The sequence below is a fragment of the Neofelis nebulosa genome, chromosome 2, assembly GCF_028018385.1.
Source record: "Neofelis nebulosa isolate mNeoNeb1 chromosome 2, mNeoNeb1.pri, whole genome shotgun sequence".
NCBI lineage: Eukaryota > Metazoa > Chordata > Mammalia > Carnivora > Felidae > Neofelis > Neofelis nebulosa.
This window is the reverse complement of record NC_080783.1, coordinates 8,000,049-8,026,200: the sequence shown is the minus strand read 5'-3', so window position 1 is coordinate 8,026,200 and position 26,152 is coordinate 8,000,049. Positions and strand designations below refer to the sequence as shown.

General features: G+C 45.3%; 1 protein-coding gene across 3 annotated transcripts; it reads left to right on the top strand.

The window, feature by feature from the left end:
* Positions 1-13: 13 nt before the first annotated feature.
* Positions 14-24,311, top strand: COPS7B (COP9 signalosome subunit 7B). Of its 3 annotated transcripts, none has more exons than XM_058701294.1 (7): positions 14-231; positions 6,928-7,105; positions 10,813-10,888; positions 12,217-12,305; positions 13,970-14,172; positions 16,490-16,595; positions 22,861-24,311. In XM_058701294.1, exons 2-7 carry the CDS (start codon positions 6,944-6,946, stop codon positions 23,017-23,019), a joined length of 795 nt encoding a protein of 264 aa, XP_058557277.1. In that variant the 5' UTR covers positions 14-231; positions 6,928-6,943; the 3' UTR covers positions 23,020-24,311. The 3 variants fall into 3 exon arrangements, with proteins under 3 accessions (XP_058557277.1, XP_058557290.1, XP_058557283.1); XM_058701300.1 differs by lacking the exon at positions 14-231 and adding an exon at positions 4,692-4,799; XM_058701307.1 differs by lacking the exon at positions 6,928-7,105.
* Positions 24,312-26,152: the final 1,841 nt, after the last annotated feature.

The following is a 26,152-nucleotide window of genomic DNA, read 5'->3' as shown; positions in this document are numbered from 1 at the left end:
GCCCGGGGACTACAAATCCCAGCATTCCCTGCACCCCGTTCCTCTGTAACTTAGACTCCAGTGTGCCGCGCAGTGTGCGCAAATTCATAAACCGTCCTCCGCCTTGGGGGTTTCTGAATTCGGAGACTTGAAACTAGGCGGGAAGACCCCGTTAACTCTCAGAAGAAGATGACAGCCCACAGAGAGGTAACATCTATTTACATGGAACTCAGAAATCTCCTGCAAATCATGGTAAGACTGCAAACAACAAACAAAAACACTGATTAAACCATGGAAGATAATGTAACAAAATGACTCCTTCAAATTGTGCTTGTTTGCTGGTCTGGGGCGCTTTTTACTTGTTTTGCAGGGGTTTCTGGTGTGCTACTGCGTTGGACTGGGAGAGATATCGATTGTATACTCAGAATATCCATACCGGAAGGGATATTAAGAGAATTTGCCAATCCAACCCCTGTCGTTTTACATATGAGGAAACTGAGGCCCAGAGAGGCTCAGAGATTGTCCACCGGCTACAGCAAGTTGGGATAGAGTTAGAATTCGGCCCTAAGTCTCCTGATCCGCAGTCTGGGCTGTTTACACCACACTAAGGTGGCGATATTTTTAGCAGCATGGCTATGTGATTATTATTCTGCTTGGTGAAGTTTCCCCATCCAGGTTGAAATACCCAGAGGTTAAGTAAGCATTTATTTGGTGAATTTCCTGCAAGTGAAGGAGTGTGATGTTTATCTTCAGTCTAGGAAGGACTTGGTGTTTTGATTTGTTCTTTGTTGCTCAAGGTGACATTTAATGTGATTTCAGTTCAGGAACTAGGTAAAATTGTACTGTAAGCTAAGGTTTCCTTAGAGATCTCCTATCTCTTTTCCTAGGCCTTCCTTCCTCTTCCTGTCCCCTTTTCACCCACCCAATTTTTCCTTCCATGTAATTCAACAAAAAGCCTTTTCAGGTTTCCGGTAAAGGGTGAAAGGCATTGTCACTGCCACAAGGAAGATAACCATCTAGTTAGGAAAAAAAGGAGACTCTGCTGAGATTTAAGATGGGCTTCAATAAATGTCATAAGGGAAAGGTCATCGGAATGCCACAGAGGTTCTGTGGAAAGATTAATTCTAGCTGACAAGACTTGATGGAGGAGGTGGCATTTGAATTTGAAGGACGGGTGGATTTTTTTTCTGCTGAAAAACTTACTCTTAAATTTTTTTGTTGTTGTTAATGAGGTATGGCATATGCAGGAAGGGCACAGGTTTTGCATATGTATACACCTGTGTCACCATCCCCCAAATCAAGATTTCTAACACCCTGTGCCCCTCCGCAATCAGCACTGCATCCTCCCACCCCCAAAACCACTCTTCTGACTTCTATTACCACAAATTAGTTTTGTCTTGAATTTCATTTAAATGTAATCATTTAGTATGTAGAGTAAGTGGCATTTTTTGTTCAGCAGTTATTTTTGTGAGATTCATCCATGTTATATGTAACAGTAGCCTTTTTTTAAAAAAAAATTGCTTACTAGTATTCCATTGTATGTATGTAGCAATATTTATCTATTCTGTTGATGGGTATTTAGGTTGTCAGCTATCAGTTTTTGGCTTTTATTAACAAAGCTGCAATGCTCATTCTTATAGGTTTCCTTTTTGTAGACTGCACTCATTTCTAGGAGAGGAGTAGCTGGCTTGTACAGTATGCATATGATCAGCAACATTAGATATTGCCAGTTTTCCTAAGGGTTTGTATCATTTTGCCTTCACCAGCAATGTAAAAAAATTCTAGTTGTCTTTCATCCTTGTCAAAACAGGGTCTTGTCAGTCTTTCTAATTTTAGCTATTTTGGCTAAATGTGGTCTCTTATAGTTTTTTCTTACATGGTCTCTGGTGTTGAACACCTTTTAATTTGTTTTTGACCATTTGAATGTCCTCTTTTGTGAAGTGCTTGTTCAAGTCTTTTGCCCACTCTTTAGTTTGGGCTTTTTGTCTTCTTATTTATTTGTAGTTCTTTATAAAGTTTGGGTATGGAGTTCTTGGTCTGATACAGGCTTTGCAAATATCTTTTCCAAGTCTGTGGCTTGCCTTTTCAGTTTCACACTGGTGTCTTTGGTAAACAGCGATTCTTAATGGAGTGCAATAGTTCAGTGTTTTATGACTAGTGCCTTTTTGCATTGAGTTTAAGAAATCTTTGCCTACAGGGTTGGTAGGATTTTTTTTTAATGTTTACTTATTTTGAGAGAGAACGTGAGCGAATGACAGAGCATGCGTGTGAGCTGGAGAGGGACAGAGAAAGAGGGAAAGAGAGAGAATCCCAGGCAGGCTCCACGCTGTCAGCACAGAGCCCGATGCTGGGCTCGATCCCACAGTGGTGACATCATGACCCGAACTAAAATCAAGAGTCAGACGCCTAACTGATTGAGCCACCGAGGCATGCCAGGGTTGGTAGGATTTTAACAGGCAAATACGAAGGAAGAGCATTGCAAAAAAGAAGAGAGAGCTGGGGCATCTGGGCACGCTGGCAGGGCAGAGCCTGCTTGGGATTCTCTCCCTCCCTCTCTCTCTGCCCCTGCTCGCTCTCGCTCTCTCTCTCTCTCTTTCAAAATAAATAAATAAAACTTTTTTAAAAAAAGAGAGAGAGCAAGTTTCAGCATAGACCCTGGTGTCAGAGGGAAGGTACACCTCTTGTGATGGGCATGGGAAGGCCTGGAGTTTGGACTGTAAGAAGGTGGGGTGAGACAAAGCTGGAAATGTTGAGGGAAGCATACTGAGAAGGGCTTTCACTGCAGCCTTGGAGTCTGGACATTATTCTGGAGGAAGTGGAGGCACTGCCAGAATATTTATGAACTCAAACAGAACTTAGTTGTTTTCCTTCCACTGCCAAATTTGCCGCTTCTTTTCTGCAGCCCTATTCACTTAACACCACCTCCAAGACAGCTCTGTCTGGCCTACTCAGCCAGAATCCTGGGTAATATCTTCCTCCCCATACCTGCATTCAGCTGGTCACCCAGTCCAATAGATTCTATGGTCTAAATGTCTCCAACAACATCCCTTCTTTTTCATGCCCAACTGCCACTGCCTTTGTTCAAGACCTCACAATATTTTATCTAGACTGTATCCCCTCAAGAGTTTCCTGGCTTCCAGCTCTTTGCATAGCCAATCCATTCCTATAGCAGCTAGTGTGATCATTCTAAAGTGGCAATCATTCACACTTCACAGGTTAAAACTAAATAGTTCCCCAGTGCCCTTAAGATAAAATAAAAACTCCTTTCCATGGCTTACACTTTTTGTGATTTTCTTGCTTATTTTTCCATGCTCAACTCAAGCCTCATCTCCTCTAGAACCCTGCCTCAAATCACCTCTTCCCAGAGCAGAGGCAGGAGAGCCTTATCTGTATCACTAGGGTGCCTATGGCAACTGTTTGTCATAGCCAGACAGGTCTGTCTGTCTCAGGGGTTGTGGGCTCCCCCAGGTAGGAACTTTGCTGTATTAAGGTTTTTGCTGGGTATAGTGCCTTGCATATGGTTTAGAAGACCCTTGATGACCTGACTCCGGGTCTGTAGCCCTCATTTCTCACCCCTGAACCTTGGGTTCCAGACACTCCGTGTTTCTTTTCTGCATTAGTGTATGCTACACAGAGCAAACCTCTGTGACTATGGTCTGCCAACTTTTTGCCTTAAAATAAATTTTTTTTTGCCTTTTTGCCTGGAAGATGCCTTTCTCTTCCCTAGCATCCTCATAACACATTGAATTTTTTTTTTTTTATAAGTAGGCTTCATGCCCAACGTGGGACTTGAACTCACCACCAGACATTGAGTGTCACATGCTGTACCTAGTGAGCCAGCCAGGCGCCCCCACATTGAAGCCGTTTGAGGGCAAGAACCTTGTCTTCTCTTTATATAAATCTTCCAGAACATAGAAATTAGAACAAGACATCTTTTGAATAGATCAGTGAGTTGGTGCTAGGTTCCTTTGCATCTGTCTGATTTCTGCACTCTATTTCACCAAAGGCAAACAGGGCTCTTCAAGTCTCGAAAGTCTGTGGTATACGCTTTAAAGGAACCAGCTTAAGTGTTCAGCTGCCTCGCATCCCTTAGCCATCTTCCGGGAGAGTTGCTGAGTACCAAATGCAACGCAACCTCTGTCATTTTGCTCACAGAACCATTGTTGGCTCAACCCGTCTCTTGCTTATTTTAAAACGTATTCTGAAGAGGTCACGAATATGGTCATTGGCTTCCGAAGCCTGGGTTCCAAAGCAACCTTTGCTACTTACTGGCTTTTGGATTTTTAAGCTTTGGTAACTCATCTGAAAAATCGGATTACTGCTACAGGCCATAGAGTTTTGATAATTCAACAAGATAATGTACGCGCCTGGCACAATAAGCCGTAGCTGTTGTTAGACTTAATAGGTCTTTGTACCCCTGGGTAGCCGCAGTCCCCATAGGGAGCTCCTGAGGGGTAGCTCGGCCGAAGAGGTGAATTTCGGGCCCAGGATGGTGATGGCGACGGTTTGGGCCCCAGTACTGCCCTAGGCTGCGCTCCTCGGACTCCTCTCCACCCGGCTCCTGGGCTACGACCCGCCTCTGACGGTCTCGCCCAGGCCCAGGCCGCACGGGAGATCTGAGGCCGCCTACGCCGCGGGGGGAACTTAGTGTGGGCGGAACTCGAGTGCAGCGGCAGGAGGCTTCCGGGGGAGCCGCAAGGGCAACGGGTCGGCGGAGGCAGAAAAGCGTCGGACGCCGGGCCGATCATGGACGCTTGACAACCTGCGGACAGGCGCCGGGAGGCCGAGCCAGCGACCGAGAGGACGGAGAGGTGGCGAGGGTAGGTAGGGGCTGGCGAGAGGGCGGAGCCCGGCGCGCCAGCCTTGTCCCAGCCGTCTGGCTTAGCGCCAGCCCTCAGGAAAGCCCGCGGCCACACCGCTCCGGCCCCGCCCCGGGGAGCGCGCCCCGCGGCCCCTCACTCCGCACCCGCGGCCCTGCCTGGAGCACGCCGTCCGCCTTGAAGTCCACCCCAGCCTGCGACCCTCAGTTCCTAACCCGCGGCTGCTCTCGCTTCCCCACCCCCACAGGCTGCCTCTTTGCCCCTCTGCTGTCCATCAAAATAGCGCCCCCCCACGACGCGAATTCTTCTCCCCTCCTCCTCCGCCCCTCCCACTTCACAAAAAAGCGACTCTGCGTCTTCTAACCTCTTTGCCCCTAAGGGCTTTGCGCCTTAGGCCGGAATTTTTTTGAGGGACTGAAGTTTCTGTCTTTTCTCCACTCCCTCTCCACCCCAGGCCTTTCCATTCAGCCTCCACACGTGTCCGCTTGGAGGGGAGGTTTTCTTTCTTTACTCTCCTAACCATCACCTCTCTCCCGCCTTCTCCCACCCTACCCCATCCCTCTCCTCTTTCCTCTTTTCTCCTCAGCAACTTTTATTCCCTTAGCACTTCACTTTTTCTGTTTCCGACGAGACGTTCTTACGTAACCCTAAGTGAGGCGACATCATTGTTTCTGTCATACTCTGAAAAGGCTGCTGCTCTCTATGCCTGCCTCCACAGGAAAACTTAGTTTCTCTTGCACCAAACAGTTCTTGGAATTGTTCTCTTCTTTTTGTCTTAGTACCCCCAAAATGTGTCATTCTTGGAGGGGTAGTCTTTTCTTATGCAGGACTCCTGCAGTGTAGGTATGCAGTGTGTGTTCACATACACCCAGCATGTAATTGGATTGTACAATTGAGGGGCCGTCCTCCCGGATATCTTCAGGATTGCAGTACAGTATCTTCATTGTTTTCTCAAACCTTTTTATTTTCTTAGGATTTTGTACAAATTCTGAAGTCATAGTTGGTAAAATCATCTGGCAGTGGGAAGTCAAATAGAGGGATTTTCCTTATGGACTTACACAGCATGTATTTTCTGAGTTTGAATATGTTGCTTATCTTTCAATATGATTTCCCCCCTTTTTCTATGCTTAAATGACTTCTTTGACTTAATGAGAGGTCTTGTCTACTTTTTGTGGCTTTCCTCATTTGTATCTGGCTGTAGGTGGGATTCCATTGATACACTGAAAGCTGTAACTGATTGCTTTTGCTTACATCTGCTGCCTCTGTGTACGGGCCAGATTCTCTCTTAACTAGAGTCTGTAAGTGAGGTAGATAAAACAGCTCCTGAGAAACTCCTGTGTGTTTCTTTGGGTCTGGTCAGGTTTAAGGGCTTAGAAGGTGCTGCTTGCTGTTGGGAGAGGGCCAGATGGGGATGAAGTGGTTTTTCCTAAATGTGTTTCAAACCTTTGAGCAAGGACAAAATCCCATTAACTCTAGGTGGAACCCTGTCTGTCTCACAAAGTGGCTGTAGCATACGGACTCAGGAGCTGTTTTTCTTTTTGAATTTTTAGTTGTTTATTTTTTTTTAATTATTATTATTTTTTTTAATATTTTTTTCAACGCTTTTTATTTATTTTTGGTACAGAGAGAGACAGAGCATGAATGGGGGAGGGGCAGAGAGAGAGGGACACACAGAATCGGAAACAGGCTCCAGGCTCCGAGCCATCAGCCCAGAGCCCGACGCGGGGCTCGAACTCACGGACCGCGAGATCGTGACCTGGCTGAAGTCGGACGCTTAACCGACTGCGCCACCCAGGCGCCCCTAGTTGTTTATTTTTGAGACACACACACACACACACACACACACAGAGTGCAAGTGGGGGAGGGGCAGAGAGAGAGGGAGACAGAATCTGAAGCAGGCTCTAGGCTCCTAGCTGTCAGCACAGAGCCCAATGCGGGGCTCGAACGTACAAATCATGAGATCATGACCTGAGCCGCAGTTGGACACTCAACCGACTGAGCCACCCAGGCGCCCCTCTTTTTGAATACTATAAAATTAAAGTATTACTGATGTCTGATCTGGCATTAAATAAGCATAGACTTTGCAAAGGAGAAGGAAGAATGACTGAAACACTTTTCTTTTGGACAGATCTCAAGGTCAGAGAATGGCAGGTGAACAGAAACCATCAAGTAACCTCCTAGAACAGTTTATTTTACTAGCCAAAGGTACCAGTGGCTCAGCCCTCACTGCTCTCATAAGCCAAGTCTTGGAGGCTCCTGGAGTGTATGTCTTTGGAGAACTGCTGGAGCTGACCAATGTGCAGGAGGTAAGAGCAGTTTCCAAACAATTTCTCTGTCTTCTTTGATCTAAACCTTCCTGTGATTCTCCAGGTTTCCAAGGAATTTCAGGGCTGAAGCTCTGTGGACCTGTGAGGTGTACTGTTGAGGGAGAGATGGGAATTTGGGGGATGGGGAGGAAAGGAGAGCAAGGATGATGTCTTGAGCTCCTTCTGGTCAATATTTTCGTCTCAACTTGGGGTAAAATTAGATTGGGTTACTAATAATTTGAAAGGTAGGGGAAAAATCCAATTGAACCTGATAAATAAGAAAAGTAGAGTATAAGCACCGGCTGATATTTAACAGAGGTTGTTTCAGGCATTTGCAGGGATCAAAAACCTCTAGGGCAAATATAGACAAAGATTGGTTAGGTACATACGTAGCAGAAGATGGTTGCTGTTGAATGAGCTGGGCATGAAGAAGGAATATATTGTGGAAGGAATATATTGTCCTGATGAAAAGGACAATGTTATGCTAAGTTGGTATGTAAAGAAAATATGACATGAAAAGCTGGGAAGTAGTCCTTTTTGCTTTGTTTACTTTTTTTTTTTTATTGATTGTTGTCCTTAAAACTTTGGGTATCTAATTTTGGTTATTGTGCCTTAAAAATGAGAAGACTGGTGAAGAATGACCAGGTAGAACAAAGAGTTGTGAAGCAACCTATACTTTTCAATCTCTGCTTCTCACTTTGGATACTTTTACATTTATTGATTGATAATTTTGTGTTGACTAATTGATTGAAGTCTGGTGACATCTTTATTACTTTGGGGGTTGTGCTCAGAAGCTCTTGGAGGGTGGGTGAGCTTGCTCTTCCCCATCACAACTTCCCTCTGGCTGCCTAGGATGGTGTTGGCGCTGCCAATGGCCACTGGCTCTGTGGACGGCCAGTGGCTCTACGGATGGCCGCCGTGCACAGATCTGTGTGGTGCTCGTTCTTGCGTGCGCCTTGCTGTGTGCACCATGCTGCTGAGGGCGGCATTCTTGTCGATGGTGGTCCACATATAGGAGGTAGTGGGTTCTTGCCGACTGGTTCTTCACTTCATGACCACTAGGACACCTTGGCTGGCAGTTGCTGGCTCCGTGTCCACAGCCTTGTGGTGAATCAGCCCCTCGTAGGAGAGGTGTGGGCCATCAGGCTGTGGGACTCACTGCTGCACATCTGCTGTTCCTCTTGATTAGGAAACTGGAGCGGTTCCCCGTGGCTGTCCATTGCTGATGTATGGACCTGCATCATCTTGTCTCCCTATGGCAGCCGGAGACCGAAAGAGCCGCTTTTATTTTTTAATTGTGAATTTTTATTTAATGTCAGCCTTGCTTGCTGGACTGTGAGCTCAGTAAGGGTAAGGTCTCTTGTGCTCCTCATTGTTTCCTTAGCACTTAATATATAGCTTGACACACAGTTGGCTTATAGTCAAATTTTAATTTACCAGTGATGTAAAAGGAATCCTGTGAAGAAAAATTTTTAAAGCTAGGTTGTTTTTGTTTTTTTTTTTTTAATAGATTTTATTTTTTAGAGCAGTTTTAGATTCACAACAAAATTGAGAGGAAAGTATAGAGATTTTCAATATATCCCTGCCCTCATACATGCATAGCCTCCTCCATTACCAATATCCCCAGCCAGTGTGGAACCTATAGTGACACATTATCACCCAAACACCGTAGTTTACATTAGGGTTCACTTTTGATGTTGTACATTCTGTGGATTTGGAGAAATGTGTAATGACATGTGTCCACCGTTAACAGTGTCATGCAGCGTAATTTCTCTGCCCTAAAAATCCTCTTTTTCCACCTCTTCATCCCTCCCTCCCCTCTTAATCCCTGGCAACCATTGATCTTTCTACTGTCTTCCTAGTTTTGACTTTTCCAGAATGTCGTAGAGTTGAAATCATACAGTATGTAGCTGTTTCAGATTGGCTTCTTTTACTTAGTGATATGCACTTAAATTTCCGTGTCTTTTTATGGTTTGATAGTTCATCATTTTATCAACAGAAGAGATGACAAAGGGGTAATATGTTCCTTCAGGTTCATGAAAAGCCTAAATGAATATGTCAAGTGGTGGTTTCGTAACTAAGGAAGATTGGCTAAGAGGAGATGGATGGAAATTAAAGTGAGAAAGACATTGATTTAGGCCAGTGGGAGCAGTTTTGGAGTATCTACTCTAGAGAAAATAGTCTTTTAGGGTTAGTTTTGTAATCGTCTGTCTGAAAAGTAGGGGCTACGTTTGATGATCTCTTCCTCCTCTGATTCAGGACCTCAAGAAGTTCTTGATAACCCTGATAGGGTAGACTAGGTTATTAGGATGTGAGAGTTCTCATGCGGGTGCTGAGCAAATCACCTCTATCTCTCCACAGTTTTTTTTTTTTGTTTGTTTGTTTTTCTGTATGTGAGCTGGGAACACTAGTAGTTTTTCAGTGATCTGAAATTATGGATGTAGTTCTTGGAACCTTTTTTTTTTTTTTTAAAGATGGTTAGGGGCGCCTTAGTGGCTCAGTTGGTTAGGCAGCCGACTCTTGATTTCAGCTCAGGTCATGATCTCATGGTTTTGTGAGTTTGAGCCCCACATCAGGCTCTGTGCTGACAGTGTGGAGCCTGCTTGGAATTCTTTCTCTCCCTGTCTCTCTTCCTCCCCTGCTCGCACTTTCTCTCTCAAAATAAACTTATAAAATAAAATAAAATAAACAGATAGTTTATTTTCTTTTAAAAATTTTTTTAATGTTTATTTTTGAGAGAGAGAGCAAGTTGGGGAGGAACAGAGAGAATGGAGACATAGAATCTGAAGCAGGCTCCAGGTTCTGAGCTGTCATCAGTACAGAGCCTGACGCGGGGCTTGAACTCAAGAACTGAGAGATCATGGCCTGAGCCAAAGTCGGACACTTAACTGACTGAGCCACCCAGGCGTCCCAATAAAAAGATAGGTCAAATTAAGTAGTATTACTGTCAGTATCCACAGAATACTCCTTGGGTACTACTTTATGGAGTTTGGTATATGGAGTTTATGGAGTAACAGGTACACATTTGTAAGTAAAAGAAACACCCAGTTAACCAACAACAGAGCAGAGCAGTTCCAGACAGATTAGTATCTCTGTTTTACTTCCACAGATGACTCTTTGCCATTTTAGTGAGGAATAAGTAATTTTAGTGAATGTTTTTATTTGAAGCTGCCTGATATTGTGGTTTCCTGTCCCGCCTGGGCTCTTGTGTTACATTTTATGCTGTGCTAATCTTTCCTAGCGCTCCTTCTACTTGCGTGGTCCCGAACCTCGGAACCTGCCCTACACCTTGTTCAGGTTGGACTGATAGTGGCTAGTGTTGTACCCACCAACCTGGTATGTAGACAAGGCTGCTCCACTCTTTGTTTTAATGGCAAGGAAATCCTGAGAAAACCTGCACTGCTTCCAGTACTAACTACTGTGTGTGTGTGTGTGTGTGAGAGAGAGAGAGAGAGAGAGAGAGAGAGAGAGATGGACAGACAGAAGTAGTTACTTGGGCATGCTGTGCAGTGCGTAAAACACGTATTGCTAAGAGAGAAGAATTAAATTTAAAATTAAATTTTATTTTTTTCCAAAGAATCAGAGTTGGAAGGAACCTCAGGGACCATGTAGTGAAACAGTCAACTGAGGCACACGATCATCATCCTTTGCTTGAACCCTGCAGTGACTGGTAGATGTCTGTGAACTTTTTTTTTTTTCTTCCTCAGCTTGCAGAAGGAGCTAATGCTGCATATTTGCAGTTGCTGAACCTGTTTGCCTATGGAACATACCCAGATTACATAGGTGAGTTGGTTAAGATCTTCCAAAGACTTTTCTTATGTCACTCTATTTGGTTTCCAAGGAATTTCAGGGCTGAAGCTTTGTGGACTTGTGAGGTGCACTGGTGAGCAGGAATGGGAAGTTGGGGGAGGGAGAGGGAAAGAGAGCAAGGATGATGTCTTGGGCGCCTTCTAGTCAATATTTTTATCTCAACTTCGGGTAAAATTAGATTGGGTTACTAATAATTTGAAAGATCGGGGAAAAATCCAATTGAACATGCACTCCTTGGGCTAGATGTTTCAGAATTTAGAATTTTGGGGACTCTAAAGAGGTAATATGATACATATATACCTTTTTATGTAACACGCTTCAAGACGTGGACAGCACCTGTAGTCAAAACACATTCAGTTTTTCAGCTAAACAAATGGATACTTACAACAAGTAGGATTAAAAGCCTGCATCAATTCAGGTCAGGAATTGCCACCAGATGGATTTCAGCACCATGCTCAAGAAAAAAATTAGTTTGGATTCACCTTTTTGGAATCCAGGATTACAGATAAGGAATTGAAGGCATTTGGGAACTATCTTGTGAGGTCGTTGTGAAGGATTAACTGCATGTGTGTGTGTACACATGGTCTTTGCTGCTGCCTTTGCTGCTGTTATTATTATTACTAAAATTTTGCCCAGTCTTCAAAGCTCATCTCAAACTCCATCTTTGTTTTCCTTTCCTGTACCTCCTCAATGTGATTGCACTCACTTGCTCTCTCCCTTTCTGTTTCTTTCCTTTTCTCCCCTGCCTGCCTCTCTCTCCCTTTCTGCCTCTCCTCCTCTTCCTCACTCTCTGGCTCTCTTCTGGTGGTTTGTACCTTTCTTCTAGTATTTCTGTCTTGGACTTGTAGCTGTTGAAATACCTGATTGTAAGACCGAGGACAAGTCCAAGGCCATTGAGTTGCACGAGTCTGGTGGTTATTATCCCTGGGGTTGTATAGCGCAGCAGCCCTGACAAAGCCCATCTAATTTATCCTTGACGTCTCTGAATCACTTAGGACAGTGCATTGCACGTAACAGATTCCCAGTGAAGACATGTTGAGCTTGGTTGAATGTCACAAAGGGCACAGATAGATTAAGATGATTGTCCTGTCATTTTGTGCATTCATGCCTGGCTTTTCAGGAGCACATGGTCCTTCAAAGAAGACAGGAGGTGCTCGTGGAACATTTGTCTCATGAATAAGTGCAGAGTCATGACAGTGACTCAATAGTAGATTTCATGTGGGGAGTTGGTAAGCTTGTTCGGTAAAGAAATTCTAATTTTATTTTGTGTCTTGATTTTTGTGGTGGGTGGGACTGAGCAGCCAACAAGGAGAGCCTGCCAGAATTGAGCACAGCTCAGCAGAACAAGCTGAAGCACCTAACCATCGTGAGCTTGGCGTCGAGAATGAAGGTACAGTCCTGAACTCTTTCCTGTCTTGCTCCTCACCCTCAGGCGGGTGTCGCACTGGCATCAGTGTGCGAGCTGCTAGCTGTGCACGGTAGTCATGTCATAAATGCATAAAATTTGCTTGGCAAAGGACAAAAGAAGAAAAGATAACAATTAGACAACTACTCACCGTTTCATTCAGGAAAAGTATGCCCAGGAGACATTGTGAATCAGCAGGTCTCAGTTCTGGCATGCTGTGGTGACTCACTCCGTGTGAGCATTTTGCTGTACTAAAGGGAGACGTAGTTTTTCAAACAGCAGGACATCTCAAGGCAGGTTAACCACTTCCATCTGTTGCTCAGTGCACAGTGAATTGTGCCAGTGCTGGAGGAAAAACTGGCTTTGTTGGACTTACCGAGACTAGGTTTTTAATATGTGGCCTTCTGGGGATTGTCAAGGTTAATTATACTAAGCTGGATTTTTGCGTTATATGCTATCTTTAGACCCTAACTTTCTATAAGAAAACTACTTCATCATCTCTCTGAGGTCTCTGCCCCACTCAATTTAGAAAAGGCCTTGCAGCCAGCTTCTCATAGCCGTTAACAAAGAAGATCCAGATTCCATTAATTTATAGTTGATTTTGGCTCTCTGCCCAACCTTGGCATAACTGTCAAAGTTTTTGTAGTGCTTTGCCATCGGAAGAGGTTTGCCCTTTACATTTCCCCTTTGTGATTGAGCTTGAGAGATGTAGATTTGTTCTTGCATTGCCATTTCAGTTGCTGAGATCATTTTCCCTGGTCTAGTCACAAATTTCTGATTCTCAGCCTGGCATTTCAGGTGGGATGGCTGTTTTGTTAGGAAATGAGGACCTGATCTTTCTTTTTGTCCTGATCATGGACTTCCCAAGTGTAGCAAATTTTAGGGGTAGCTTTTTTTTCCTCTTTCTGCAACCTGTCATTATAAACCTTTAGTTATTAAAAATCTCCCTAGCAGTGTTTGCTGTTACTCTCTTTTTTGTATACCTCTTCCTCCTGTCTGATTTTGCAGATTTGATTGTTGTGTTAATTTCTACACTAGTAGTGATGTGTCCACAAAATATTTAGATATTTAGTGGATATTTAGATATACAGTTGTCTTGGAGAAATGCAAGATGTTGGTGTACCCCAGTAAGGGACTGTTGTTGGGGCACTGACATTGGTTGCAAGTCTGAGAAAACAGATGCAGTACCCACTGGCTACCTGTAGGTGGATATGTTAGCTTGCAAATGTTTTTTGCTTGTGCTTTCCTGGGCAGGCAGCCAGTTCTCTCCAGTGTCTGAAATTGTTTGGAGTTTTTTGATGATCTGGCATTTTATGTCAAGTCTGCAAGCTTCCAGAAGGTGGCAGAGTGGCACACACTGAGTATTTCCCTTTCTTGTTTCGGACACTTTCTAAGAGTGCTTCACAACATGAAAGCTAAAGTCTGGGTGAAGTCCAGGGGTAGAGAATCTAGGAGAATGCATTCCTAGAGGCTCTGGGTCTTGTTTGGATCCTATAGGTCTCACAGCTCATTTATCCATGTCTTATTGCCATAGATGTTAATAACTACAACCAGACTGCATTTCCCAAAGCCCCGAGGCAGGTGTACACCTGCATTTTCTTTAGTGCTTGTCAGCAGTTTTTGTAAATATCACATGGCTTTATCTACAGTGTATCCCCTACTCCGTGCTGCTGAAGGACCTGGAGATGCGGAATCTCCGGGAACTGGAAGACCTCATCATTGAGGCTGTCTATACTGACATCATCCAGGGCAAGCTGGACCAGAGAAACCAGCTGCTGGAAGTGGATTTTTGCATTGGCCGTGACATCCGAAAGAAGGATATCAATAATATTGTCAAGACCTTGCATGAATGGTGAGGCTGAAAGAAGGAGGGGTGTGCCATTCGTGCCTCCGCTTGGGGAAATGTCTTCCAGTGTCAGCTGGGGCTGCCTGGGAGCTGGAGCCTTGGGACAGTAAGCCAGGGGGTTGGGCTGCATTTGTGACTAAAGCTGTGTGGCGGCAGGAGTCACTGCAGGCCTCCCAGGGCCTTGGTTGTCCTGTTGCAGTGGGGGGACTATTGAATGGTAGTCTTGGCAGCTGGAGTCTCTGAGACCTGGCTTCTGACGTGGATCCAGTGCTTTGCAAACTCAGCCTCTGAGCTTGATGAAGCTCAGGAAGTTAGTGTTGATCAGATTCCTTGGATAAGAGAACCCATGTTCAGCATCAGTAACCTTGGGCTAGTGTTGGCAAAACATTGTGAGGGATCATGAAGACAAGGAATGGGTTATTCTAAGTTGGAACACAAGCTGTACACATAGACTGTTTGATAACTTCTGGTATGTAAAAAGAAGGGGGGCATTTGCATGTTCTGTATTTTATTTTGTTTTTGCATGTTCTCTATGTTAATAGGATTTGATGTTTGCAATAGCTTTGCATGTTCTAGAAGGATTTGTTATGGAGTTATTGAAATGATTTGGAGCTTACAAAGCTACATGGGACTAGTTGGAGAAGAGGTTCTAGCTGAGTTTTGAAGGAGGGCAGGGTTAGGGCGTAGTTGGAGGTCAGGAGAGCATGTCCCCAAGCAGGCACGTGGTGTTGTTGGAGATCATGAAGCAGAGCACTCAAGCTTTGTGCAAGGGGTAGGGAAATTGTCCTCTTTATTTTTTATTTTTTCATTTAAAAAAAAAATTTTTTTTTTAATGTTTATTTATTTATGAGAGAGAGAGACACAGAGACAGAGCACGAGCCAGAGAGGGTCAGAGAGAGAGGAAGACCCAGAATCCAAAGCAGGCTCCAGGCTCCACACTGTCAGCACAGAGCCTAACACGGGGCTCGAACTCATGAACTGTGAGATCGTGACCTGAGCTGAAGTTGGATGCTTAACTGACTGAGCCACCCAGGCACCCCTGAAATTGTCTTCTTTAAAACAGACTGAAACTTTCCAGGCATGAATGGCTCAGCTTTGACTTCCCACCCCCACCCCACATTCAGAGCCCCCCAAGTTTCCCTCCTTCAGCTACTATTGGACCCCAGGGTATGTGTTGTCTACCCTTTACCCCAGGTTCTGTCCCAGGTATGACCCCAAACACCTTTCTGACACAGGCAGGAACTTTCAAAATACTGTAAAAGTCTTCAATCAGAGTAAATGGGGGAAAAAAACTTAGAAAACGTCCCTTGTGTGGAAGTGCTCTAGCTGGAGTACAATCCAGGCCTCTAGCCCTACTGGTGTTGGCTCTTACTCCATCTTTGAGATGGCTGACACTGTTCTCACATCCATAGTCTGGCTTCACTGTGTTTCCACCTAGAGGTGCCATCCTAACCCCATCCCAAGATGTTTGCCAGTCCAGGTTCTTTTTTTTTTTAATTTTTTTTTTTAACATTTATTTATTTTTGAGACAGACAGAGAGAGAGCATGAACAGGGGAGGGTCAGAGGAAGAGGGAGACATAGAATCTGAAACAGGCTCCAGGCTCTGAGCTGTCAGCACAGAGCCCGACGCGGGGCTCGAACCCACAGACTGCGAGATCATGACCTGAGCCGAAGTCGGACGCTTAACCGACTGAGCCACCCAGGCGCCCCTGCCAGTCCAGGTTCTTAAAGCTTATGTTAAAGCACTGAGTTAGATTTAAAACAAAATTGTTAGGTAGAACAGTACCCCAAATATGGCAGAATGTTTGCACCTGTTGACTTTTAGGTAGAGGGTAAATGGGTATTGTACTGTTCTTTCAAGTTTTTTTTAGGTTTTAACATTTTCAAAATAAAAAGTTGGGAAATGAAATAAGGGGGATGGCAATTAGGAAGTAACAAACTTCTGAGGAAAGGGGCAATCTTTAAAATGGGAGGCTTTTAGAAAATCATTATTTCCTTTGAGAAAAGCGGTGAATCTGTTCTACCTGTAAGGGCTGTCCTAGTCTCTTTAAGGGCACATTCTGTAAACCTTTCCCATTGGAGACAAAGGTTGAAATTCAAGCTGTGTTCTAGGAAACCATCCCACATCCTCCGTGTTTGTCTCCAGGTGCCTTGTGTTTTGTATTCAGAAACACTGGTCTTGGAAGGAGTGAAGCACAAGAGCCCTCCTTGGCAGACAGGGTGTTAAAGGAAGTCCCCATAAGGGGTTAGGGAGGGAGATTTGGGAGAGGTGGAGAGCTCCCAGACCTTTCTGTGGCTCAGAGCCCATTATCTCCTTTGTAGGTGTGATGGCTGCGAAGCAGTTCTGCTGGGCATCGAGCAGCAAGTTCTGAGAGCCAACCAGTACAAGGAGAACCACAGCCGAACTCAGCAGCAGGTAGAGGCCGAGGTAAGGAAGAGAACATTTGTTACTTGCTCCAGGGTATCCCTGTTTGCTCCTTCATCTTGCGATTCTTGGAGCAGGTGAAACAGTCACCAACAGATAGGTACTGGGCTAGTGGGGTAGAGATGAGTATGACATGGTCCCTGCTTTTGATGCTCTCTGTCTCCTTTCTGATTCCTGGTTACCAGAGGGTGAGCAGGCTTGGGAGAGTGGAGAATGCTGTCCTTCCGCAGTACACATGCATTCTGCAGCTGTGGAGTAAAAGAAACGAGTTTGGGGATAGGTCTTCGAGATGGGTGAGGGGATGGTGGTTAGCTGGCGGGATGGAGGAGGGGGGCAGGGGGCAGGGGCGCATGGAGCTTCAAGGCCCTGGTTCTGTTCTGCTTCTTAAAGCCGTGTGATAGGCTCACAGTGTCCATTTTATTCTTTAAACTATACGTGTGATAACCTTTTGACATGCATGATAGATTTCATATTGAAAAAAGGAAGAAAGGGAAAACATTTGGCAGGTGAAAAGCAGGTGAAGTTAAAAGTGTGTGATTGTGGTTTTAGTGACACCTAGTTGTTCCTGACACTTTTAACCTGTCCAAAAGACATAGGCTCTAGCCTTTGGATTAATGGGAGTTTGTGTGCCTGTGGCCGGGACACCTGTAGGGAGACCTCAGAATTTGGAGCCCATAAGATAAACATTTTAGCATTGAAAGTCCTTTTCTAGTGTGATGGAGCTTGAAGTGTTAATGTTGTTTAATGGGTTTTATAAATCAGGTGGCCAAGAGTATGGCAGAATGGGACCCAGAGTTATACTTAAGAAACATAAGAAATATGTAGATGTAGATGTGCTTTTCTTTCTTTCTTTCTTTCTTTCTTTCTTTCTTTCTTTCTTTCTTTCTTTCTTTCTTTCTTTCTTTCTTTCTTTATTATTATTTTTGAGAGAGAGAGAGAGCACAGACGGAGGAGGGGCAGAGAGAGAGGGAGACACAGATCCGAAGTAGGATCCAGGCTCTGAGCTGTTAGCACATAGCATGATGTGGGTCTCGAACTCATAGACTGTGAGATCATAACCCGAGCAGAAGTCGGACCCTTAACTGACTCAGCCCCCCTCAGGCGCTCCTCTTTGTTTTTTTAATTTTATTTAAGTTTATTTATTTATTTTGAGAGAGAGAAAGTGTGAGTGGGTGAGGGGCAGAGAGAGAAGGAGAGAGAGAGAATCCCAAGCAAGCTGTGTACTGTCAGCACAGAGCCTGACATGGGGCTTGAACCCACAAAGTGTGAGATCATGCACCTGAGCCGAAGTCGAATGCTTAACCAACTGAGCCACCCAGTCTCAGTCAGGTTTCAAAGGGGGACTCGTGGAATTTGAAGATTTCCCTTACTCTGTCATATGTATTCCTTGAAAATAAAACCTCTCTTGTCTATGTAAGACCATCTCTTTGTCACATGCCTGACCCGTAGTAGGTGCTGAAATGTTTGTTGTACTGAATATTTCTGGTACACCCTATGTGTCGGTGGACTGCTGAACTAGACTTTTCATGAACTAGAACAAATTTATTTTGGATACACACAGCCCCCTACATGCTTGTAGGTACATACCTACCAAGTCTGTGAATTGGTTCAGTGCATTAATTTTTTAAAATATATTTTTTTTAATGTTTATTTATTTTTGAGACAGAGAGAGACAGAGCATGAACGGGGGAGGGGCAGAGAGAGAGGGAGACACAGAATCGGAAGCAGGCTCCAGGCTCTGAGCCATCAGCCCAGAGCCCGATGCAGGGCTCAAACTCATAGACCGTGAGATCGTGACCTGAGCTGAAGTCGGATGCTTAACCAACTGAGCCACCCAGACGCCCCCAGTGCATTAATTTTTAACCCTACTTCTAGCCATAGAAGTATGAACTACATTTAATTTAGCACTAGCCAACAACATATACAATTAGGATAGAAAGCCTGCTGTTTCTCTAATCTGTATAATTCCCCTCTTAAATATGGTGACCTCTTCTCTGAGCTGAGATTGATGTCTCAGCAAAGTAGGAAGGGCTGAGCACTCTCTCCTATCCTTGATACTTCTCTGTAAATCAAACCGTGGAAACATGAGGTTTGGAGGTGAACCGTGCCCACCTGACTTGGGGTGGCCTGTGTGAAGCAAACCATATTGTAACCTGGTTAGTAGCTGGCTGCCCCATTGTGCCCAGACTGTTGCTCATAGTGTGGTAGGTGGTGGGCTTGGAGTGTGGTCACTAGCAAAAATGAATGATATTAATTTTAGAATTTTGAGTGGTTCAAGTTTATTTCTGTGACAAATGGCATCTGATGAAAGAAGGCACTGACTAATGTTGAGCCATGACCAATACTTGAGAACAGTGTGGGTTCCTTAAATTACAGATATTAAAACAAAAAAGAGAGGGGCGCCTGGGTGGCTAGGTAGGTGAATCGTCTGGCTCTTGATTCTGGCTCAGGTTACGATCTCACGGTTTGCAAAGATGTAGCCTGCGTCAGGATGTGCACTGGCAGCATGGAGCCTGCTTGGGATTCTCCCCCCTCTCCCCCCTGCTCTCTCCCACTCATGTTCTCTGTTTTTGTCTCAAAATAAATAAACATTAAAAAAAAAAAAGGGCCTGTGCACATGGATTTGTTGGAAAACCACAGCTGAGGTTACTCCTGCTGCCAGAGCCTGATGCTGCCACCAGGTGGTGGTGATAATTTAATTAAATTTTGAGAGAAGGAAATTTGAGAAAAATACCAAGGCCACTTCCACCACCAATTAAAACAGTCTACTGACTTAACAGTCTTTTAGAAAACCTGGAACAGACCAGTATGAGAAGAGAAGGAACATGGTCAAAACCCAGAGCCTTGTCAGTTTTCCATTCAGTACATGCATACTCTGTGTAGGATACTTACTGACCATTCCCCAGCTTAAGGCACATGGAAGGCTAGCTGTTTTTTGTTTGTTTTTATTTTGAGAGAGAGAGTGGGCGAGCGTGCACATCCAAGAATGAGCAGAGGAGGGACAGAGAGAGGGAGAGAGAGAATCCCAAGCAGGCTCCATGCTGTCAGTGCAGAGCCTGATAGGGCTCAATCCCAGGAACCATGAGATCATGACCTGAGCCGAAATCAAAAGTCGGACGCTGAGCCACCCAGGCATCCCAGTTTGTTGACTTGAAAACAAATCTATTAAGAATGAATGTGTAATTCTGTCATATTCTGCTTGTACTTATGCTTCTGTTACCCTCAACCCAACTTTTTTTTGGCATTTTTTTCAACTAAGTTGATCTTTTATTTCTCCTTAAATTAGATTGCTTGTTCTCAGAGGGAAAAACTTGATGTTTTTTTTCCCCCCAAATCTTATAACAGCAGCTTTTTTCTGGTGAATATTAGTTTTGAGAGCCTTCCCTATTAGTGAAGTCAGTCCCATCATAAACTGCTTAGGAGTCTTCTCTCCTTTCTGCCTTTCACAGAAGTGATACATATTAGTTACAATTCCAGCATACCCGGGGGAGATAGAACATTAACATTGTGAGCTATTTCCTTATCTCGCAGCCAACAATCTGGAGGGGAGGTAATGATTAGCTGAAACAATATGAAACACCTTTTCATTTATATTTGATTTTGGAATGTATTTTTCTTTACATTTGAATGTGCTTATGTCTGATGTTCTATGGAATGTCAGCGTATAGCTCTTGCTACATTCACAAAATAGGCTGTGTTCCAGGCATGTAGGTGAAAAACCATAACTGGGCAAAGTAAGCTGCTTTCCATTCTGTAGAGAATCCCAGGGGGTTAAGTTAGTGATGGATATTGAGTCTGGCGGCTGCCAGAGTACGGGGTGCCCCTGCTTCCTCCTGGAGGCTCATTCTCACCACTCGCTGCTCTCCTCATCTTTGACCTTCCCAGCTGTGACTCTGCTTCCTCTCGTCCACCTTTGCCCCACAGCCAAAAGTTTTCCTCCCCCAGGAAGCTCTTCTCCCTCCTTTGGCTTGAATCTTTAAGGTCTCTGATGGAGTTAGGCTGCAGTCTTGTTAGCGGGTACAGTCCCATTTGAAAGTTCCTGAGGCCCATGGTTTGTAGGGCTTGACAAACTCTAGGTCATCTGGTAAATGAGATGTGATGGCCTGCCAGCTAGCTACTCAAAGAAAATTGGAAGGGGCCAGGGACACTTAGGCCAAAAAAGACAAGTCATTGGGGATGTTTGCCATCATTTGAAGGGTGGCTCTGTGAAAGAGGAAGTGGACTTGTCCTGATTGTTCCACGCGGCCACAACAGGTTTAATTGGTGGACCTACCTTGGCAGCCAAAATACGCCTTGAAATAAAACAGACAAAACCTAAATATCTCTTTTACAAGATGAAAGTGGCAAGCCATCCATTTGCTTCAGGTTCTTCTCTACTCTATCCCCAAGTAACTCTCCTGAACAAGAGATCCCAAAGCAGGCAGTGACGCCCTGGGAGGTGTGCCGCCTGGGGTTCGAGATGGCATGTCTTGGACTGACTGGACACAGGACGAAGCCACACTTGACTTAGGCTGCCCTGTGTCTTCAGTGTCCCAGCCCACAGCCCTGTGTTCACCCTCCTTTCAGAAAGGTTATAATGTTGATCAAGGTGACATCAGTTTAGGGCGTGGCTGTTCCTTCATCACAAAACAACAACAAAAACCAAAATAAATGATGAGCTTTAATCTAGTCAAGGCTCATTCTGCAGATGATAGATCTGCAAGAGCCTGGTGTTGGCCTCAGTCACAGCATTGTTTCGTCTCTGGGTTGAACTGCCTCTTATTCCAGCTCCTGGTAGTCTAACTGCTGAGAACTTTTGACCCCACAATTCCCTTCTTTATAGCAAGCCAGGCCTGCTTCCCAGAAAACATGGGGGCCGTCAAACTGGGGAAACATCTTTACTTTCTCTTCTTCCTTCCAATGCTTTTCCTCCCATTTTTCTTCCTCTCATCTGGCTGAAGGGCAAAAGCATAAAAGATCTTTTTTTTTTTTTTAATTTTTTTTTAACGTTTATTTATTTTTGAGACAGAGAGAGACAGAGCATGAACAGGGGAGGGGCAGAGAGAGAGAGAGAGGGAGACACAGAATCGGAAACAGGCTCCAAGGCTCTGAGCTGTCAGCACAGAGCCTGACGTGGGACTCGAACTCACCATGAGATCATGACCTGAGCCGAAGTCAGACGCTTCACCGACCAAGCCACCCAGGCGCCCATAAAAGATCTTTTAGAACGGCTGTTGGGGAATGTGTATATAAACAGGCACAGGAGGACACAGTTGGTGGAAGTACAGGGTGGTGCAATCAGTTTCCACAAGATAATGATAGTTGTTAAAATGTAAAATGTGCCAACCCTTTGATCTGGAAAGCTCACTTCTAGGAATATGCCCTCCAGAGCTGGTCACACAAGTACGAACAGGTAAACATAGGAGACGGTTCATAGCAGCACTATACCTAAGTGCAAAGCAAACTGGGAACTAATTTAAAAATTGTAGAACATTCTTAATAACAATACGCAGATGTTACCAAGGACATAGATTCCGATGTGGAAAATGTTCAGAAGTTGCTTAAATATTTTTGAGCCCTCCTTTGTTAAGTGAAGAAAGGTATGCTGAAACCTAGCGTAATCTTGTCTGTCGGTCCTTTTGCTGTGTTTTCGTCATTTGTCACTTGGTTGGCTAAATTTCATCCACTAGTTGTTTATTCCAGAAGGCTCGTGGAGCTGTATTCCCAAAGTTCCTATGAAAGCATTTTTAGTTTCATACATGAGCCAGTGGTTAGCTGACTATTGCATTCTTGGGACCTCCTTTTTGTTTCTAAGGCCATTTTAACCTGGTGTGTTGTACCTCTTTGTCAGATGGTCCACTTCCACTGGTTTATCCTCTCTCTCTCTCTCTCTAAGTTTGTTTATTTTGAGAGAGCGAGCGAGCAGGGGGAGGGGCAGAAAGACAGGAGAGAGAGAATCCCAAGCAGGCTCCGTGCTGTCCGCATGATCATGACCTGAACCAAAATCAAGAGTTGGATGCTTAACTGACTGAGCTGCCCAGGCGCCCCATATTCACTCTTTTCAACCAAGAAAGTGTTAGTTCCTTTTTTTTGCGTGATTCATTTCCACGTATCTTCTATGAGTGGCCCCTGCTTGTTTCTCCTCATCTGGGTTTCTGAAGATAATCTCAGATTTTCTTGCAGAGGATTCTGATTTCTTCCCTGGGTGGCCCCCAGTACAATGAGAACAGGTTTCAGTGAGTTTCTGGCACTTAGAGGCTGAGCACCTTAATCCTGTGTCTCCCTCCAGGTTACCAACATTAAGAAGACACTCAAAGCCACCGCCTCCTCCTCGGCTCAGGAGATGGAGCAGCAGTTGGCTGAACGGGAGTGTCCCCCTCACGCTGAGCAGAGGCAGCCCACCAAGAAGATGTCCAAAGTGAAAGGTCTGGTCTCCAGCCGCCACTAGGGCCGGCTGGGGCAGCTGGCACTCACCAGGCCTGGGTCAGGTGGGGAGGGGACACCAAGGGCCTATTTCCTCCCCTCTCTACCTTCAGTGAGTTCCAGACCTGCCCGTCCCCTCACCAGCGCCTCCCACCCTGTTGGTACTGTTCCAGAAGAACCGTTAATCCTTCCCTCACCCACTCCCTCCTCCCCCAGTTCCTTCAGACTCAGGGGCTCCACTGATGCCATCCCAACAGGGTCAGACACTGCCCAGCTTTCCTCCAGGAGGTTCTCGTCTCTGTGTAAGGGCTTGTCTCCCTCCCAGTTTTTCTTTTGCTCCATGTCATTTTGTCAGGCTGGTCATAAGCCGGAGGCAGCTTTAGCCGGCCCACAGGGATGACTGCGGAGGAGGCCCCTCTCTGCGTGAGGAGGGGGGTGTGCCTTCTCCAGCCCATGTACCACAGTTCCCACACTGGTGCAGGTGATCTCTAGCCAGGTATCAAATGCTTTGTTTCCCCTCTCCTGCCTTATCCCTTGTTGGCAGCTCCGATCAGGCCACGGAGGGATGTGATGCTGGGCTATGTTTACTAAACCTGCGGGTTTTCAGCCTCTTAAGCCCAGCTCCAATCTCTCATCCATTGGGAGCACTAACCTCTGGAATCTGAGCACCAGTGGAGGGCGCTGTGGGTCTGCTGGGTGGCAGAAGTTTCTTCCGGGTTGGTGTTCTCTGCTGGCCTCGCTTCCTGCTGCCCCTGACCACTCAGACTGGTTTTCGGTGCGAAGGCCCCAGCTGCCGCCCGGGACTGTCTGCCGACACTTGCTCCCTGCGCCCCCCCCCCCCCCCCCCAAGATCTTTAATCCCTCCCGGCTGTGTCCGTGCTGGGGATGGCAGTGCCCAGGCCCCTCTGTCTGGTGAAGGACCTGTTGCTGCTTCTGTTTCTCTCTTCCTGCCCCTCCTTGGCTGATGACCCAGGGCCCTCTGATGACGACATTCTCCTGGCAAGAGAAAAGGACTTGACTGGCCTTTCTGAACTTGACTGTTTCAGGTTATATTTTAATTTTTTTTTTTTTTTGTACAGGTTCTGATTCTAATACATTTCAACATGCTTTTTTTCCCCTTCGTGTCAATATTTGTTACAGACTAATCGCCGGGGATTTTTCACCTGGTTGGAGGGTGGCATGTGTGTATGTGTGCGTGTGTTGTAGTTGTTGTTGTTGTTTTTAAAGGGGAGGTGGTGGTCCTGGACCGACTTATTCAAGTTCATTGGGAGTAAAAGCACATTTTAGAACAAAAAATAAAAGTGTAGATTTAACGTATGTGACTGTGGAGTGCGGGGTTGCATGGCTGGTGGATCTTGAGGGTCTGGAGTTAGGGTGGTTCAGGGAAAATGTGACACTGTTTCAGTACCATGGTGAAAAAATGGGTTTCTCCTTTTTCCAAACTGTCCAGCAGGTGTCGACTGTTGGATTGAATGTCAGCGAAGTATTCTCGTTTCCCTTTTCAGCTAGTCTGTGTGCCCATCTAACCTTGTGCCCGACTGGAGAGTTTAATTCTCAAAGTATGTTCCATGAAACCCCTGACAGATGCTCTGTGGAAAAGGGGTTCCATTATTAAATAAATACGGCACATCCTCTATCCCACATCCACATTGGAAATTCATTTTTAAGGTCTCAGAAGAGGCCTGAGTGAGGAAACCTACTCCCACACTGATCTCTCCAAATTCTTGGTAATAGCTAGTGGAACACATTTTGAGGAAATCTTTGGAAACATTATCTGTTTCTCAGAAACACCTTCCAGCCTCTTAGGTTTTTACAGATACTCTTTCGATACCTGAAACAGGCACGTTGCTCTTGGCAGGTGGTCTTTCATCCTTGTCTTTCCCACCGGCAAGTAGACCAGGAAGCTGGCTTGACTTGTGTGAAATGTTTGCCCCAGGGCCCTGAGGAGCTCTAGATTCATCTTTACAAGTCTGCTGTTTGCTTCCTTAAAGATGGTAACGGCAGCACTTAGAACACATTTGTCAAGTGCTCTGTAAAGTGTCTCCATGTACAATAAGCCATTGAATACTTTCCACTCAGTCTCCTCCAGCCGGTAAAGGGTAAGTAAGTAAGTATTACCACAGTCATCCTCACTTTCCATTTGAGAAAGTGGCGACTCAGAGACTCGAAGTACCCTGATGTAAGTGGCAGACAGACTCCTAGATCTGAGTCGTCCATCCCGCCATCTTCTCTCTGGTACATTCTAATTTAGCGTCTGCTCCCCAGTGCTTGTGTCAGCAGCACATGTACTAAAATTTGTCCGCTCCCCAGACAGACCCTTGGCATCCTTTTCCTCCTTGTTCCTCCGAGGGCTCATCTTGTTTTAAGTGACACCCCACACACCACAGCCTCTGCTTCCCAAACCCACTTAGCCACTTTGCAAGGACGCAGAGAGGTTGGTGGTGGGTCTTCAGGCATGGTGGGAAGAGCTAGGATGTTCACTGCTCTGTTGGGTGTCCCACTTGCCATGCTGTGATGGCTTGGGCTTCGGACTGAAATCACCAGAAGGTTTTAACGTATGGTGTTAGAAGGAGTGTCGTCATCAACAGGGCAACATCTTAGGCGGGAGACGCTACAGCATTAAGTGGGATCAGCTTGGCAGCAGTGCCTCTAACCACCTTCTTTAAGCCTCAGCTGTTTGCTTCCTGAAGTCCTCTGGTCTTTACTGTCCAAACGAGACACATTCTGGTTCCTACTTGGGAAGCAGTAGGGAGGTGGTCAAAGCCCCCAGTACAGGCTGTTCATATGTTGTAAGTCTGAGATGACCACCACTGATGGTAGATTTCTTTTTCACCCTGTGCTTCTCAGCCTTAGAAAATGGGGTGATGACCAAAGAACTAAGGTGATCAACAGCTTGTGATGTACGATGTATTTGCTGTCTTCTCTGTCTGATGTGCTGGTTGCTGGAAACCAAACCACCTTCTGGTTGTTAGAATTAGAGTCGTATTCTAACAGCCTGAGATTTCAAACATTTTTTTGAAAATTGATTGATGTTTACTGGACCTGAAGGACTGTCGCATACTCATGTATTTTGAATTTTGAGTATAGCATACTTTGGTCATTCTGTGATTATACCGGTATCTTCCTGGGGATCCTGTATACAGCTGTGAGCATCTGAC

Coding starts and splice junctions, on each gene's coding strand:
- COPS7B (XM_058701294.1), top strand. CDS start 6,944: ATGGCAGGTGAACAGAAACCATCAAGTAACCTCCTAGAACAGTTTATT. Junction 14,173..16,489: donor GTCAAGACCTTGCATGAATG/GTGAGGCTGAAA, acceptor TCTCCTTTGTAG/GTGTGATGGCTGCGAAGCAG. Junction 16,596..22,860: donor AGCAGCAGGTAGAGGCCGAG/GTAAGGAAGAGA, acceptor GTCTCCCTCCAG/GTTACCAACATTAAGAAGAC.